Genomic DNA, 16,889 nt, shown 5'->3' on the forward strand with positions numbered 1-16,889 from the left:
TTTCCAGGATGACTTATGGTCTGTGCCTCAGAATTCCTAAGTAGAGATGACCTTCATGCAGGAAGGGGTGTGCAATGTCAGTGTGGACATGTGTGTGTGGAGTAAACTCATGTCCCCTCTTAGCCAGCCCTCTGCCAGTGGTGAGTGGAGCCAAAACATGAGTGGGTGTGACCAAAGTGGACATGCTGGCCACACCCACTCTTGTATTGGCTCCACCCACTATTAGCATGCAGTCCTCATCCCCAAGAGCTGGCCAAGAGAAAATGCCATCTGTGGGCCAAAAATTACTCCCTAACCCTGATATAATATATCAGGCCATAACATCATTTATTGGTTCTGAGCTGTTGCTGGTTTTTTTCCTGTGTTGCAGACATTTCACACTATGGTTGGAGAAAGAGGAGCCCAGCTAAGTGGAGGACAGAAGCAAAGGATAGCAATTGCCCGTGCTCTTGTCCGCAACCCCAAGATCCTGTTGCTGGATGAGGCAACGTCAGCTTTGGATACCGAAAGTGAAGCTGTGGTTCAGGCAGCATTGGACAAGGTCTGTTCTCCTGTGAAAACCTTGCATAGTAGAAAATGAATGGTTTACAAATAACTTAAGATGAATAACAAGTTTCATTATGAGAGCAGCGATCTCATTGCATGATGGGCCTTTCCTGACTCTTTCTCTCCCACTGACGTGAAAGGGCAGCAAAGTTTCAGTCACTTGAACTTATTGTTGCATTTATACTGTTAGGGAGTACAGTGGTACCTCGGATTACAGACGCTTCAGGTTACAGACTCCGCTAACCCAGAAATAGTACCTCGGGTTAAGAACTTTACCTCAGGATGAGAACAGAAATCGCACACCAGTGGTGCAGTGGCAGCGGGAGTCCCCACTAGCTAAAGTGGTATCTCAGGTTAAGAACAGTTTCAGGTTAAGAATGGACCTCCAGAACGAATTAAGTTCTTAACCCAAGGTACCACCATATATGTATGGGAGGGGTGTTAGGGGAGGGGTGAAGAACATGTTGTCGTGCTCCTTCTGGGGTAGTTTGTCCATCTTTGGTTCCCCACCACTCAGCTCTCACCTGTGTCTCCCAGAAGCTGTCAACATGCCACAGCGACCACACCCCAGGAAATGGCTTTTGACTGGCCAGCTGAACCAAGTGAGGGTAGCCGATGGGTCTCAACTCCCTGGTGAGATAGGGACCTCCCCCTGCATGCGAAGAAAGGCTCTGACAGATTGAGTGGACAAGACCAATAGTGGGTCTAACAGTCAATCATGCGGTTTCTTCATGTGCTATAGAGGGAAGTGAGGGGCAGATGGGGCTGGGAAAGTAGCCCGTCTAGGAGAAGGAAAACTCTGATCCTAACCCTCTGCTGCCTTGTGGCTATACTCATGGGTGAGAAAGGCTTTTGGAGTAAACCCATACCTACTGCCTTGTGGGACATCTTCAGGAGAAGAAAAGGCTAAAAAGTAAACACTGCACAAATCCAGAGTGGAGTCCCTTCTGGCAACTCCTGCAGCCAAGCTGGTGTCAAACATATCGCTCTGATTTCCTTTGGACCACATCAGCAAGGCTGAGGCAGGGGGTGGGCCTTGTCATTTGGGCAACCCAGGCTTGCACCTCAGAGAGGTCACTTCTGTGCTACTAATCAGCAAAACCTATCTAGGAGCAGTTACAAGTTACCGGTCTCTGCACCACAGGAGGCACTGTGATTCTCCAGCCGTTTGACATCTCCCCTGGAGGCACACTCCCTTGTCTCTTAAGAAAGATGGATGCCAGCTGCTTGGGACATGGGATTTTCTGCTGCAGGTGCCAGCCTTGGATGCCATGCACTTTGATTATTTGGAGGGTGGGCATTTGCTGCTGCACACCAGGCAGCAAAATCTGCCTTTGCCCAGCCCTACCTGAAGGTCAGGGAACCTCCATGAAGAGCCTGTGATGAGTTACAGCAGGGGACTGAAGTTGGAGGAGGGAATTGACAGAATGGAGGGGTCTTCCTCACGCCAGCCTCTCTATACAGGGCACTCTCTTGGATGCCAGCAAATACGCTTAAATGCATTTCAAAAACAGATATAGTGTTGTTTTAAAAGGGAGCTGCTTATAAGGATCTGGTTGTCTTCTGTATGCATATTTCAGTTTAGGAGAGGCAATTAAAGCATGCCTCACTTGAAAGTGAAATCGAGAATATTGATTGTTTTGAAGGATGGACGGGTCACCATCCCAAAACAGAGCAGGTGTGTTGTAATCAATATTGACAGATCCCTATGGGAATTGCAGAGAAGCCCAGGAGTCGGTTCCAAAAAGTCTCTGTACCTGCTTTTGTTTCTGGTGTTGAAAGCGGACTGTGGGCATGTAAGATAGGGATGGGAAGCGATGGTGCAATATCTGGTTAATTAGTTACCTTCCCGGGGTATCTATGGATTGTTCCTGGCTGTGAGGAATGTTAACTCAAATTAAAGATTAATGAGCAGGATAACCGGACGCCAAAAGGTTTTAGCACAAAAGTAATGTGTGCTAAATAGTACACTAAAAAAAAGAAGAAGAAGACTTTGAAAGCTGGCTAGGCACAGCTAACCATCCTTTCACCTCTTCCTGGACCAGAACCAGAGAAGGCTTCAGGTCAAATCAGTTCAATGTCATGCAGTGCGTTACTGAATTACCTTTGTGGAAGATCCAAATTCAGCTCCATTCCTGGGTGTGCCACTCTCTGGCTGTGCTTGGGCTGATCAGTTGCTCTCTTGCTGAGTTCCTGTTGAGGTCAAATAAAGATAAAAATATTTTTGTGCACTGGAAGAATTTGGCGCAAGTGGTTTTAAACGCAATAGGTGGTGCATCTGAGCGTGTGCAGAGTACCTTTCTTCTGCTAATAACCGGGAAGAGGGCAGAACTAAGCCATGATGACTGTGTGAGAGATCCTTAGAAACTGAAGAATCAAAGCTCGGTGATACAAAAGGTCCCCAGTCCTCTGGGGCTGGGAATGACTCCTGCCTGGAACTACCAAACAGCGCAGAAGCCTTTTTCCTGCCAAGCATCTCATCCCCACAGAGATGATCTTTTGAGGACTGCATAGTGTTGGTGAATGGGGTCAGTGCCAAAAGTGGGTGGTGCTGGCTCCCCTTTCTTCTCTCAGCATCTTTCTGCCACGGCCCTCTCTGAAACATACTTTCCCATCTTTGCTTTCCCTACTTGCTACTCGTATGGAATTAGGACAATGCCTGCATGGCTCTAAGGCTGCATTCCCTGGGATAGACGGTACTGGGGTAGAAAGCTTCCAGATGCTAGTCCGTCTATGTACCAGTGGCACCAGGTTCCCTCCAAGATTGAGGGAGGGGGCTGGTGCGTGTGTTGTCATGTGTGCATCGCTTGATATCACATGTCTCCCGACACTGCACAGGCCAGTGCAGGTGCACCGGACCCCCTCAATATTGGGGTGGGGGGCTGGACCCCCTTCAAACAAATATTGAGTTGGTGTGCCTGCTGCATTCTGACTGCTTTTTCCTTTGCAATTTTTAGCAAGGCCCATAGCTCAATGGCAGATCATCTTAGAGGGCTACTGCCAGCAAGTATAGACTGGGCAGCCCTTGATGGATTAATGTCTCTGTGTAAGACAGCTTCTTATGTTCCTTTGCCAAGTTAATGAAAGCTGTAAAATGTGATGCAAAGACTTGTGAACATAGGCCAATGTTAACTGAATCTGAATATGTCTCTTTAGGCAAGGGAAGGTCGCACAACTATTGTAATCGCTCATCGGTTATCTACAGTCCGCAACGCAGACCTCATAGCTGCTTTTGAAGATGGCTCCATCACAGAGCAAGGGACACATAATGAGCTCATGTCAAAGAAAGGAGTTTATTTCAAACTTGTTAATATGCAGGTACTGGTTCATTTCTTTTCTTTTCCTCCCCTTTTGTCATGTTGGCATATAAGTCCTCTTGAACTGAGTTCTGTTCCTATTCGTCCCTGTGTCCCAAGACCACCAAGTCCTTTGGGAACTGATGCTGCAATGCAACCTCTTTTCCTATATGCACAGTCCTAGCGACTGTTGTGGCTCCCTGCAAAGAATTCTGGGAGCTGTAGCCTGTTAAGGGTCCTCAGAGTTGTTCAATATATTCAGTTTTTATTGTTCTCAGTTCAATGTATATACCGTATTTTTCCGTTTATAAGACACCCCCATGTACAAGATGCCCCCTATTTTTGCGGCAACAACCAATAGGCAGTCCACCCTTGGCACTATCCGTGTATAAGATGCCCCCTAATTTTTGATATTATTTTTAGGGAAAAAACCTAGTCTTATACACAGGAAAATACAGTAATTCTATAAACATTTCACACCAGCCTTTTGAAATCCAAATCTCTTTCAAAACTTCTGCTCTCTTATTTCAGTCAATTGAAACTGAGGTTCATTCAGATGAAAATGAGCTCATTGACGGAAAAGGCATGTCAAAAGAGGCATTAAAAGACTTCTTTGCAAATGGAGTGCGACGGCGTTCGACCCGCAAGAGCTTGAAAAGGCCAGAAGAGCAGGACAAAGACCTTGAGGTCCAAACTGTTCAGCCTGTAAGTGTCTCGGCTTTAAATTGCAACAGTCCTAATTGTGCTTTGTTTGTACACCAAAGCGCGGGTGGCGCTGTGGTCTAAACCACAGAGCCTAGGGCTTGCCGATCAGAAGGTTGGCAGTTCAAATCCCTGCAATGGGGTGAGCTCCTGTTGTTCGGTCCCAGCTCCTGCCCACCTAGCAGTTCGAAAGCACGTCAAGTGCAAGTAGATAAACCTAGCAGTTCAAAACGTCAAGTGCAAGTAGATAAATAGGTACTGCTCCAGCAGGAAGGTAAATGGCATTTCCATGCACTGCTCTGGTTTGCCAGAAGCGGCTTAGTCATGCTGGCCACATGACCTGGAAGCTGTCTGTGGACAAACACCAGCTCCCTCGGCCTATAGAGCGAGATGAGCGCGCAACCCCAGAGTCGTCCGCAACCGGACCTAATGGACCTTTAACCTTTACCTTTGTACACCAAGACATGTGCCAAGACTTGTTTTCAGGTCTGCATCTTCCTGTTCCTGGCTGATCTTATTTTCTTCTGCTTTTCTTATATGTTCCTCTATGCAGGCTCTTGCTCTGATGACCCCTTTGGTTTCCAGGGCTCGTCTCCTACCTTACTGCATCCCCAGTAGTTTCTCCCCTCCATAAGAGTGGCTCTTGTTGTGGATACACCTGACAGCCTTGATTTGGTGGGGGGAATCCCCAAAGTCTGAGCCTGGGTGTTGAAGGATGTGTGTCTGCGGTTCACACTTTACAAATTTGTTGAAGGAAACACATGCAGCAGCAAAAAGATGTAAAATGTGTAACGGCTCTCAGTTAAAAGATCTCCCTCTCTCCTTTTTCGAGACTTTCCTTAGTGAAGACCCATCACAAAGTGTTTCTAGAGCCACTTTGGGTCCACCAGTTGATTTCTCTTCATTTAAGGGAAGGGTCATAATCCAGTGGTACAGGTTTTGTGTACAGAAAGTCTAATATGCAGGTTAAGAATAGATGACAAGAATTAGCTCTGCCCAATTCCCTGGAGAGAATGTGATAATTGAAATAGACAAAGGTCTACAGGGAGCAAACAGAACCATGGGCGTTTTCTAGATCAACACCATATTTCCTGTAAAAAGCAACAAGTATAGAGAGTTTATGAATGGAGGCCAGAAAAGGGCAGAGAGCACTGCATAAATCATTCTCCTGTGTTCTAGAATGAAAGTTTGCCCTCAGTTTCATTTCTGAAGATCATGAAGTTGAATGTGTCTGAATGGCCTTACTTTTTGGTGGGAACGTTTTCTGCAATCATCAATGGAGCGTTGCAGCCTGCGTTTTCAGTCATATTCTCTGAAATCATAGGGGTGAGTATATAGTAAGTTCTGTCTCTGACATCCATTCCAAAACTACATTTAAATGTAGAAAACATTCAGGCCAGAATTGAGCCTTCAAGAGAGAATTTGCATTGAGAAACTTGAATCTGTGTAGAGGGAAGATTAAGGGGCAGTTCTTCTATAGCAGAATGTAGGTGAATGTTAGTTGATGGTATGGATGATGGTGAATTTCAATTCAGTTCACATTTAAAGGAAAGCTGTCTGATTTGCAGTTTTGGAAACAGCACAAGGACTGAGATGCAACCATCCTTTGAAATTCACACATCTCCGAAATTTGGAATGCAACATTGCAGCCAAGTAATGTGTGCAAAAATGCATTTGCTAGGAGAAGGTGTGCCTAAAAATGCACATGTCTGTGAAATGAGTTTATTAGGCAAAATTGTATACAGATGTGGGCTTATTAGGGGAAATTCACACTAAAATGCTGATGATTTTTCTTGAGGACTTAAAAAAACCAACACCCACAAATTTGGAAATGTGGATAACTGAAATTAAGATTGGAGGAATCAAAAACTGAGAGAAACCAAACCCGACAGATTTTCCCATTTTCATTTGGGGATTACTTTCACAGAATGCAATAAGTAGTGCTTGCTCTTAGGCGCTTCAATGTCCCCATGGAGATTTTCATAATACAGTCATACCTCGGGTTATAGGCGCTAAAGGTTGCGTTTTTTCAGGTTACGCACGTGCCGAAACCTGGAAGTACCAGAACGGGTTACTTCCGGGTTTTGGGGGTCGCACATGCATAGAAGCGCTGAATCGCACTTTGCGCATGCACAGAAGCGCCGAATCGCAACCCGCGCATGCGCAGACGCGCTGCTGAGGGATGCAAACGCTGCAGGTTATGAACGTGCCTCCTGCACGGATCACGTTCACAACCTGAGCGTCCACTGTACTCCTGTATTACTGAGCAGATGATTGCTCCTACCTTTTTGAACCTGTTCATAAAAATATTTCCAAACTGCTTTTTGGCCCTAACAGCCACCCCTGCAAGTCAGTGTACCCAAAATATGTGTGTTAAACTGCCTTCAGACCAAATGTTTCCTCATTTATTTAGGCAAGCTCCGAATTGGCCTTCTCACTCAAAATGAACTCAGTTTCTTGATCATCATTGGAACCTGCTCTTAACTGCCCATGTTTTGAAAGTGGCTTGCCAGTCTTTGCGCATGACTACTATTATAGAGCCTAATAACAATGGCAAATGCAGACTTGGAAGCCACAAATATACAGTTCCTCCAGTGGCCCTCTGGGCTGCAGCCAATAACAGGAAACCACCTTCTGGGAGCAAGAATTGATGTATTTTCTTGTTACATCTTTTCAATGTATGTCTCTCTTGCACAATTATATAGCCTCAGGAGAAACATTGCAGCACAATGCAAAGAAAATCTAAGTGAGCAATGTCTACCCAGAACATTGTTTTTAGGGTTATTGATATGTACCAGCTAATTAATAACTGATAAACAGTAATTCATCTGTTTAGAGATATATATGATTTTACTTTTTATATTGCACATTTTATACTTAAGAGAATGAGTTTCAGTACAAGTAAGCAAGGTGAAGTATTTAGAGATAAGTTAATGAAAGAAAATTAACACTGAGATTACTGTTCCATAGATTTTTACACTGAATGATCCAGTCATAGTGCGAGAAAAGAGCAATATGTATTCATTGCTGTTCTTAGCCCTTGGGGCTATATCCTTTGTAACATTTTTCCTTCAGGTAAGTTGCATTTGCTTTGTTCTTACTGTTTCTGGCCAGATCCTGAAAGTATTCAGAAACTCACAGAACTATTGTTTGTTTTTGTTTTGAAGAGGTGACATTACTTTTAATCCAAAGAATTTAGATTAATTTTTGAAGAAGGACCAACAAAGTGTATTTAATTCTAGAGGATTATATAGTTCCTTTGTGTGCAGAACTATATCAGACATCTTTCAAATTCACGAGGATCACTGTAGCAAATTTGAATTGACAAATGTGCAAAATATTGATTTGCTGTTGAAATTGTAAAACTGCAAATAAGGCAAAATATTTGAATGCAACAATGTTTTAGGTGTGCCCAGCATAAGCTTTACATCAAAATATCCACGATTACATCATAAACATATTGGATAACAAAACAAGTTATTAATGTCAGAAGCCTTGATCTTAATACATTGGCCTGAGAGCTTCATCATATATCCTGTAAATTCTATTTAGACCCTGAATACAGAACAGTTCTTCTAACTACAGAATAAGGCCCATACACTTGTCATGGGATACTTCTGGCATTTCCAGCAAGAGCCAGTAGTTTGAGTCTTGAATCTCAAATTCAGTACTGGAAAAACATTCTTGTAGTACTGTATTATCATAGACTGATGCAATGCTTGTGTGGCTCAAAGAAAATAGATATTTTGCTTTTGGAAAACATTGTGCTTGGCTGTCATGCCAGTACAACTTATTTTGAATTATTCTGCCCATATTATACATTGTTGTGATTTCCTTCCTGTTATAAGAAAGCCATATCCACTTGAGCCATACGGCTCCAGTAGTTTTGGCGAATGGCATGCTCGGAGAATTTTGCAGCCTAGTGCCCCATTGCAGCCCATTCAGGAACCCAGATCAAGATCACAGGAGAACAGACTGAAGCGGGAAAGGAACTAAACACCAAACCTGTTGATCCCTCTGGCAGGATGAGTGTTTTCTCCCAATGCCTTATTTTTCTCATACGGAATGCAAAGTAGCTAAGCTGCTTGTACTCTGGTTTGCTTACATACATACATACATACATACATACATACATACATACATAATGTTATTTGTATGCCACCTTTCCATTGTTAAAACCATGCTCAAGGTGGCTCACGACATAAAAAAATACATAATTGCAAACATAACAAAAGTAGTCATAAACAATAAAACATCCAAAAGGACACAACCAAATTTTAAAAAAAAAATGTTTTTATATGTGCTGTAAGCTGCCCAGAGTGGCTGGGGCAACCCAGTCAGATGGGCGGGGTACAAATGTTGTTGTTGTTGTTGTATTATTATTAAATCATCATAAGGTATAAAATAAAGATACAAAAAAGAATATCAAAACCGGCAGCATCCAATTATGCAGGAAACCTTCTCTTTCAGGGTTTCACCTTTGGCAGAGCTGGAGAGATCCTTACATTGAAGCTTCGCTACATGGGATTCCAAGCAATGCTTAGACAGGTATTCTAAGGGAGAGATTTGTTTGCTTTATTGAGCTAGCACAGGATGAAAACTGATTTCAGTTTTTATCCTGCGCTAGCGCAATAAACGGGTTGCAATATTGAACTGTGCCGTCACCCCTTCCAACATTGCAATAAGCCAATAATCCACAGCAAGTTTGGGAAATATGTGGCCCTTCGGGTGTCACTGAGCTGCAGTTCCCATCAGGCCTAGTAATATGGCCAGGGATAATGGGAGTTGTAGTTCAGCAACATCTGGAGGGCAAAAGGTTCCCCACACCTGATCTACAGCCCACATCCAAGAAAATCACCCAAGTAGTTCCTTTCACCTGGGAGGGGGTTGAGTTGTGTTCCTTGAACAGCAACTTTCTTCAGTGGTAAATTGCATTTGAAAGTGTCAAAACTAAGAAGTCTATATGGCATGGAGATCTGATGTTCAAAGAAAAAAATTACCCATACAAACCCTTAATTAGTTGTATTACTCCCAGCCAACATGTTTGGAAACCTCTGAGCTCAGAAACCACAAGAGCATGATTGACCCAATCTGTCTATTTAGATGCGGGGGGCAGAGGGGGGGAGAAATCTGTTGACTTCGCTGGGTTTTAGGAATTAGTTACTAGGTGCAAGACTACAACTCTACAAATGAATAATGACCCTAATTAAATATATTTTAAAATATCTTGCCCTCCAGAATCTGAACAGCAAAAACTGGATTTGCAATGCTATTGTAGCCAGGATTGTGTTGGTACCTTAAAATGTATTGTGTATTTCTAGGACATTGCTTGGTTTGATGACCCTAAAAACAATACTGGAGCGTTGACTACAAGACTTGCTCTTGATGCTTCTGAAGTAAAAGGTGTAAGTAATCCTCATCTGTACCCTCCCCCCAATTCTCATTCTCTTGATGATTCTAGTTGTGTTGTAGACTATCCAGTGCAACTCTCACGCCTGAGTTCCACATGCTAACTAAGTTTGTATGTGGCACTAAACCATATTTTAGTCATTTCCAGTTGTGTATTTCAAAGACACTGCCAACGAGAGATGACTAAAGCGAGAGGCTTAAATAGGCTGCGCTCAAAGGCAACTTGGTTGGGTTCTTGCGCAGTTGGAAAGTTTATCAATAACTGAGAAGTAGTTTTGCAGAAACCCTGGACATAGGCATCACTTCTGAGATGTTGAACTTGACTTAGAGTTGGATGGGTTGTCCAGTTCTAGCAAAGCTCTCGAGGGAAGCAGGGGAACAATACGAGAAGATACCTTGGACAGCTCCAAAGTGGCCCTTCTGGCGGAAGCTTTCTTTTCCTAAGGCAGCTACAGAAAACTTTCTGTGACTGAGGATATAATAGTATTGCAGGGAGACATTCTCTGAGTTAGAGAAGGATAGCAGGACTGTGTCCTCCAGATGAATAAGGAAGGGTGATGAATAAGTGACTGGCAGTTCTCTTCCCCCACCCCCAACAAGGAAGTAGCCTGAATCTCACTCTCCTCGGAGTATTCCTCTTCTCACTTCAACACCCATTGGCTCCAGCCACCATGACTAGTGATCAAAGATGATGGGAGGTGTAATTTAACAACATATGGAGCTTCCTAGGTTTTCCATCGCTGATTTAGAGAAACCAGCTTCTACCAAGTTTCTCCTCTCACCTCTTGCTTCTAGGTCAAGGTTTCTGAAACAATTTTTTTGCCACATGCTTCCTTAGCATAGTTTCAGAGGCAGCACTGAGGGGTATGATGAAGCCTTTGGATGAGAGATGCTTTGGGGTTTCTGAAATATTTACTTTACTTATTTACTCCATTCATATCCTTTCTCCAAGAAGCTCAGGGCAGCATCCATGGTTTCCCACCCTCCCACCCACCATTTTATCCTCCCAAAAGCCCTGTGAGGTAGGTTAGTCTGAGATACAGTGTGTGGCTCAAGGTTTTGTTACAAATATACAAACAGACTATTTTGGAGACAGTGGGCAGCAAATATGCTAACCTTGCATCAGATTGCCAGAACAACTTTCTGTACCCAAAGATACTTCGTCTTCAGTAAGTGTGGAGCAATTTGCCCTACATTCTCCCTGTGTTCCATTTTTCTCAAATACAAATGGAAAAAACCTGTTGTACTGTTCTGCCTTGTCCTACTAGCTGAGGAATGGCATGTTCACAAACTCTGGAAGGTGTTGTACTCCAAAGGCCACAGAGAGATGTTCAGCTATCAGGAACATGCCCCTCCCCCAAAAAATTAATACATTTTGTTTCCCCCTCCTTCATTCAGGCTACAGGGGCCAGGCTAGGTATGCTTGCCCAAAACATTGCTAACCTCGGGACAGGAATAATTATATCATTGGTGTATGGCTGGCAGTTGACCCTTGTCATCTTGGCTGTTGTGCCACTCGTTGCCATTGGAGGACTCATTGAAATGAGAATGTTGGCTGGACATGCCAGGAAAGATAAGAAGGAACTTGAAGGTGCAGGGAAGGTAAGCCTCTGCTAAACCATTCCCTCTGACAGCAAACACAGCTGGTTGAGTGCCACCAGAATTAGAACCAAAACAGGGGTGCTGAGAAACAAGAGGATGGTGTCTCACCTTCATGAGGCTGAAAACCAAAGAAGAGGCAGAGAGAAAGGGAGAGGATCCTGCACTTTCCATATCCCCTCCCTTCTGCGGGTGCTTTCATGTGGGATCAGAGTGCCATTTTGAGCAAAGAGAAGAACTCCCGCTATAGTAGACTTGCTGGGCTGTGACTTGTTCTTGGAAACAATTATGCACTGGTGCCTGTAACTGCTCCTTGAAGATCAGCCTGGAGCACTTTAGAATCGGTGGAGAGCCACACTGTAAGAGTGTGCTGGTGTTTTGCTCTTCAAGAAAGTCATACTTGGGGAAACTTGTTGCTTTCCCACTAGCCAGTGTGTTTATCTCTCTTACAGATTGCAACAGAAGCAATAGGGAATATCCGAACAGTTGTTTCCCTTACTCAGGAAATAAAATTTGAACAAAAGTATGGAGACAGTCTGCAAGGACCATACAGGTAACAGACAGTGAACATTTTGATCAGCTCTTGAAATGACATGCTTAGGATGTTGCTGTTAAGTCTGGATCAAACTTCTTAATTCTCAGGACAATTACTTCTCAAGTTTGAACCAGACTTACACTGCAGTCCTAATCATGCCTTCTCGGAAGTTAGTCCTGTTGAATATGGTGGGGCTTACTTCCAAGCAAAATGGGTTAGGGTTGCAGTCTTAGTCATGCCTTAAGAGTAGACCCACTGAGCTCATTCACTCTTCTCTAAGTATGACTCAGCCTGGATCCAATCCCAAATGTTTTGTCCTGAGTTCCTTCTTGTGGCTTGTTCAAGTGGTGGCCAAGCAGTCTTGCCTTTGCCTCTCAGGTGCTACCCTTGAGAAATATAGCTGCCCATTTGGTGCGAGAGAAGGGTTGCTGAAACTGCTCTCGGAGTTATGAGCAATCTCGTCAAATTGTATAGAACCTACTCAGGTCTTGTACGGTTTTTGGAGATACGGTCTTCCTAAGTGTCAGAGCTGCCCAAGGTCCCAGCTCACAAAGGACCAACGCTGCTTCGTTGTTAAGTACAAAAGTCTTTATTGAAGTTCAGTTTCACTTCCAGAGCCGCAGCGCGCAGCTCTACGTCTCACTGTCAGACCGCTGATGATCCGTCTGAATCTCCTCCCCCTGTACACCAGTTTAAGACCCTCGCCTTGCTCCACCTTTTCCGCTGCTCTTTCCTCCTCTGGGTCCGCCTGCCCGTCGGGGTCTCGCCCTTTCTAGACTCTTCTGACGCTGATTCCCCTGAGCCTTCTCCCTCCCTCCGGCGGGCTTTAGGAGCTGGTTCCCCATCCGGGTCTCCTGCTGTCCCCCGCGCCTGCACATTTGAACTTGGCGCGCGCGCCCAGCCAGCAACTTTCCTCCTGACCGTTTCACTGCTGCTGTCACTGCTTCCCCCTTCGGGGGGGCTAGCTGCAACTGACCTCCCCTCCATTCCCCCACTCTCCGATGGAGGCGTGGTCAGCCCTGACTCATCTCCTCTCCCCGCTGGAGGAGACGCTGGTCCTGACACATGTGACTCTTCCCCCCCACTACGCTCTGGTGGGGAAACTGGTCCTGATCCCCCGCTGCTGCTTTGGGGTTCCCCGCTGGCTCCTTGTTTCTGGTGCGTCCCCCCTGGGACCCCCCTTGCCCTGACCATCGGCGCCCCCTTCTGGGAATCTTCTGATTCGCTGGAGAAGCTCATGGAATCTCTTGGGTCACTGTCATACTCCCCTACGCTGCCTTCGGATTCCTCCCCCTCGCTCTCCATTTCCTCTCTCCCCTGTGCTCCTGCTCCCGAACCCCTGACACTAAGGCAGATGCATTTTAGAGCTTCTGGTTGTGCCTTGGAACAAAGACTTTTTGGATATCTGTTACAAAGAAAATTAAGACAATCACAGGATCTGAACTGCCATTTGACCAAATAATTATACATTGTTAAAATCTTATTCAAATCATTGTTTTATTATAAGATACCTAACTACTAATTCACTTCTTGACTGCTGCTTGGATAGCTTTAAGCTTCAAATGAAAAAAAGAAAACCTCTGCTACTCTGGATGAATGGCTTTTAAGAGTGGCCCTCCAGACCTCTCTGTCTGGCCCTTGGAACTCTCTGAGGCCACACCTTCTCTCTGCAAGCCACACCTCTCACTGGTCCTGTTTTGCCTCTGATGCAGCCTTGCCTGGATGCAAGGTGTCCTTGAATCTGATAATACTATAGGAAGAGAACGTTTACATTTATTGCTTTACCTTCACTGGCATATGGTCTCTGGAAATTTGCCCAGAACCCAGAAAAAGGTTCCCCATCACTGGTATCATTAGTTCTGAGACTGGCAAACATCCAGAGCTAAATTTCAGAGTCCTGGGCAAGATTTACAAGTTATATTGAACTCATAGCTACCCTTCAGTCCATAGTATCAAGGACAACTTACCTATATTTGCATGCCAGTGCTGTGCATATTCTTGCCTCCCCTTCCAGCAGCAACCAATGATGTGATCTGTGGGAAATGTGAGCAGCAGGTAGGTGGTTGCACTGCAGCAGGGATATCATCTAGCTGGCCTTATGGCTCTTTCATAAGAGAGCCAGCATGGTGTAGTGGTTAAGAGCAGTGGACTCGTAATCTGGTGAACCGGGTTCGATTCCCTGCTCCTCCACATGCAGCTGCTGGGTGACCTTGGGCTAGTCACACTTCTCTGAAGACTCTCAGCCCCAGTCACCTCACAGAGTGTTTGTTGTGGGGGAGGAAGGGAAAGGAGATTGTTAGCCACTTTGAGCCTCCTTCGGTAGTGATAAAGCGGGATATCAAATCCAAACTCTTCTCTTCTTCTTCATATTCTAGGGCTGTTGCATCTCATGCAGAGCTTCCCATGTTTTATATTGAGACGGCCGTAATGTGTGAATCAACACACAAATAAGCAAAACACCCTTCATCTCTTGTTACAGGAATTCCTTAAAGAAAGCGCATATCCACGGACTAACTTATGGCGTTTCCCAAGGCATAATGTACTTCACCTACGCCGCTTGTTTTCAGTTTGGTGCCTTCCTTGTGGAAGGGGAATACATGGAGCCTAAGAGCGTGTTCTTGTAAGATCTCTGCTGCTTTTCTTTTTTTTATTGGGGTTTAAAAGAAACAAACTATCATGAAATCAGCAGCAATATAGGTGTGGATTTTCCTGCATTTTACGAGGGCTTGAGGTTGCTTTCTCAGCTGATATATGGGCTGGATCAGGCTGGATCTATTTCCTAAATCAAAGCTGTGCAATTGATGGAGAAGAACTCATGCCTCCCTGCTGCCCCTTGACCCCAGACAAAACTGGCCTGTTGGGTGTTCACATGTGGGCTCTATGCACTTAAAATCCAATGGCCCTGGATCTGAAATGCATACTCTGTACCCCAAAGCCAATATGGGAATTAATGGTTTCTTTGGAGGTCCACATGCTGGGTTTTACATATGTATGTCAGATTACTGGCCCGTTGGGCCAGGGGTGGCCAACCTGTGGACCTCTAGATTGTTGGACTCCAACTCCCATCAGCCCCAGCCATCATGGCCAACAGTCTGGGATGATTTGTAATCTCGCATCATCTAGAGGGTCATGGGTTAGGCACCTAATCTGGTGTAAAATTGTCTATTTTGACTTGCAAAGACTCCCTGGGGTCTTAGGCAGAGGACTTTCACATCACCTGCTATCTACGTCTTCTAATGGGAAGTGCCGATAGTTGAACCTAGGACAAGTGCATTGGTAAAGGGGCAAAGTCTTGTTCCCCTTGTTGCATGTAACCTTCATCAGAGAGATCAAAATAAATGCATTACAAAAATGGAAGCAGGGTAAAATTTTAAAACTATTATTATTAGTAGTAAAAAATTGTTTGCACTTCTAGGGTATTCTCATGCATTGTCTTCGGTGCCATGGCGCTAGGACAGACAGCTTCATTTACACCAGACTATGCCAAAGCGAAGATATCTGCAGCTCACATGTTCCAGCTGTTTGAGACTGTACCCTTAATAGACAATTACAGTGTTGAAGGACACAAGCCTGTAAGTTGATCCCTGGGCATTTTTATATTAAAGGTAAAGGGTAAAGGGACCCCTGACCATTAGGTCCAGTCGTGACTGACTCTGGGGTGCTCATCTCGCTTTATTGGCCAAGGGAGCTGGCGTACAGGTCATGTGGCCAGCATGACTAAACCGCTTCTGGCGAAACAGAGCAGTGCACAGAAATGCCGTTTACCTTCCCGCCGGAGCAGTACCTATTATCTACTTGCACTTTGACATGCTTTCGAACTGCTAGGTTGGCAGGAGCAGGGACCAAGCAACAGGAGCTCACCCCATTGCGGGGATTCGAACCGCTGACCTTCTGATCAGCAAGTCCTAGGCTCTGTGGTTTAACCCAGAGCGACACCCGCGTCCCTATTTTTATATTACCATCCAACAAAACACAGAAAAAGTTTCAGCACTTGAGTTTGTTTCCTTCTGGGTTTGAAGCTTATGAGCAATTCATTGATGGATCCAGAGAATTTGAATTTGTGCCATTTTCTTCCTATTGATGTAATCTTAACACATTTCCATCGTCCTTCTCTGTTTAAATTATATATAGGCTTTGTTCATGGTCCAAGCTTAGATGCAGTTTTTAATGGGCAAACTGGAGACATAGGGGCCTTCAGTGCTGAGTCAGTTACTGTATTTTATTGATGGATTGATTTAAAAGCACTTCTAAACCACACAACATTTCAAAAATCTCTGAGCGGGATACACTATGTATGATATAGCAACAGTACCCATTAAAATGAAAATACAACCTGATGCCAGTGAAACAACAATATAAAACCATATAAAAGTAAATATGACAGAAATTCAGGAAATTCATTCACATAAATCAGGGTCCATTCTTAAGAATCAAGGAAAGCCTGGGCAAAAAAAGTCTTTACGAGATGCCTGAAACCACTGATGGTTGATGCTTCGTGCATGGCAGAGGGAGGGACATTTTGCAGTACGGGGGTAATAGCAAAAAACGCCTGTTCTCGGGTCATCGCCCAATGATATTTTGTAGGGTTAGGTAACATTTCCCCAGATGATCTAGGTGATCTTACTGGTCTCTGCCAGTTCAGGCCATCTTTCAGGTAGCCTGGTCTACATTGATTCAGAACTTTATATGGTAAGAACAATACCTTGGACATGGCCCGGTAGCTGATTGACAGCTAGTGTGGTTCCCACAGCACAGGTGCAATAGATGTACCTCCAGGTGCTCTGCTCAACAACCTAAGCCAC

The 16,889-nt window shown here is 44.6% G+C and overlaps 1 protein-coding gene across 6 annotated transcripts in view; it reads left to right on the forward strand.

The window, feature by feature from the left end:
- Positions 1-16,889, forward strand: part of ABCB1 (ATP binding cassette subfamily B member 1) — a 62,219-nt gene that overhangs the window by 38,677 nt on the left and 6,653 nt on the right. For all 6 annotated transcript variants that reach the window (XM_083578491.1, XM_083578487.1, XM_083578490.1 and 3 more), the window contains 11 exons: positions 371-541; positions 3,703-3,864; positions 4,374-4,547; positions 5,724-5,870; positions 7,515-7,619; positions 9,015-9,092; positions 9,866-9,949; positions 11,352-11,555; positions 12,005-12,105; positions 14,567-14,707; positions 15,503-15,659. In XM_083578491.1, coding sequence (XP_083434617.1) covers positions 371-541; positions 3,703-3,864; positions 4,374-4,547; positions 5,724-5,870; positions 7,515-7,619; positions 9,015-9,092; positions 9,866-9,949; positions 11,352-11,555; positions 12,005-12,105; positions 14,567-14,707; positions 15,503-15,659 — 1,524 coding nt within the window. The remainder of the gene's footprint in view (positions 1-370; positions 542-3,702; positions 3,865-4,373; positions 4,548-5,723; positions 5,871-7,514; positions 7,620-9,014; positions 9,093-9,865; positions 9,950-11,351; positions 11,556-12,004; positions 12,106-14,566; positions 14,708-15,502; positions 15,660-16,889) is intronic.

This window comes from Podarcis filfolensis (assembly GCF_964270895.1).
Source record: "Podarcis filfolensis genome assembly, chromosome: 12".
Lineage (NCBI taxonomy): Eukaryota > Metazoa > Chordata > Lepidosauria > Squamata > Lacertidae > Podarcis > Podarcis filfolensis.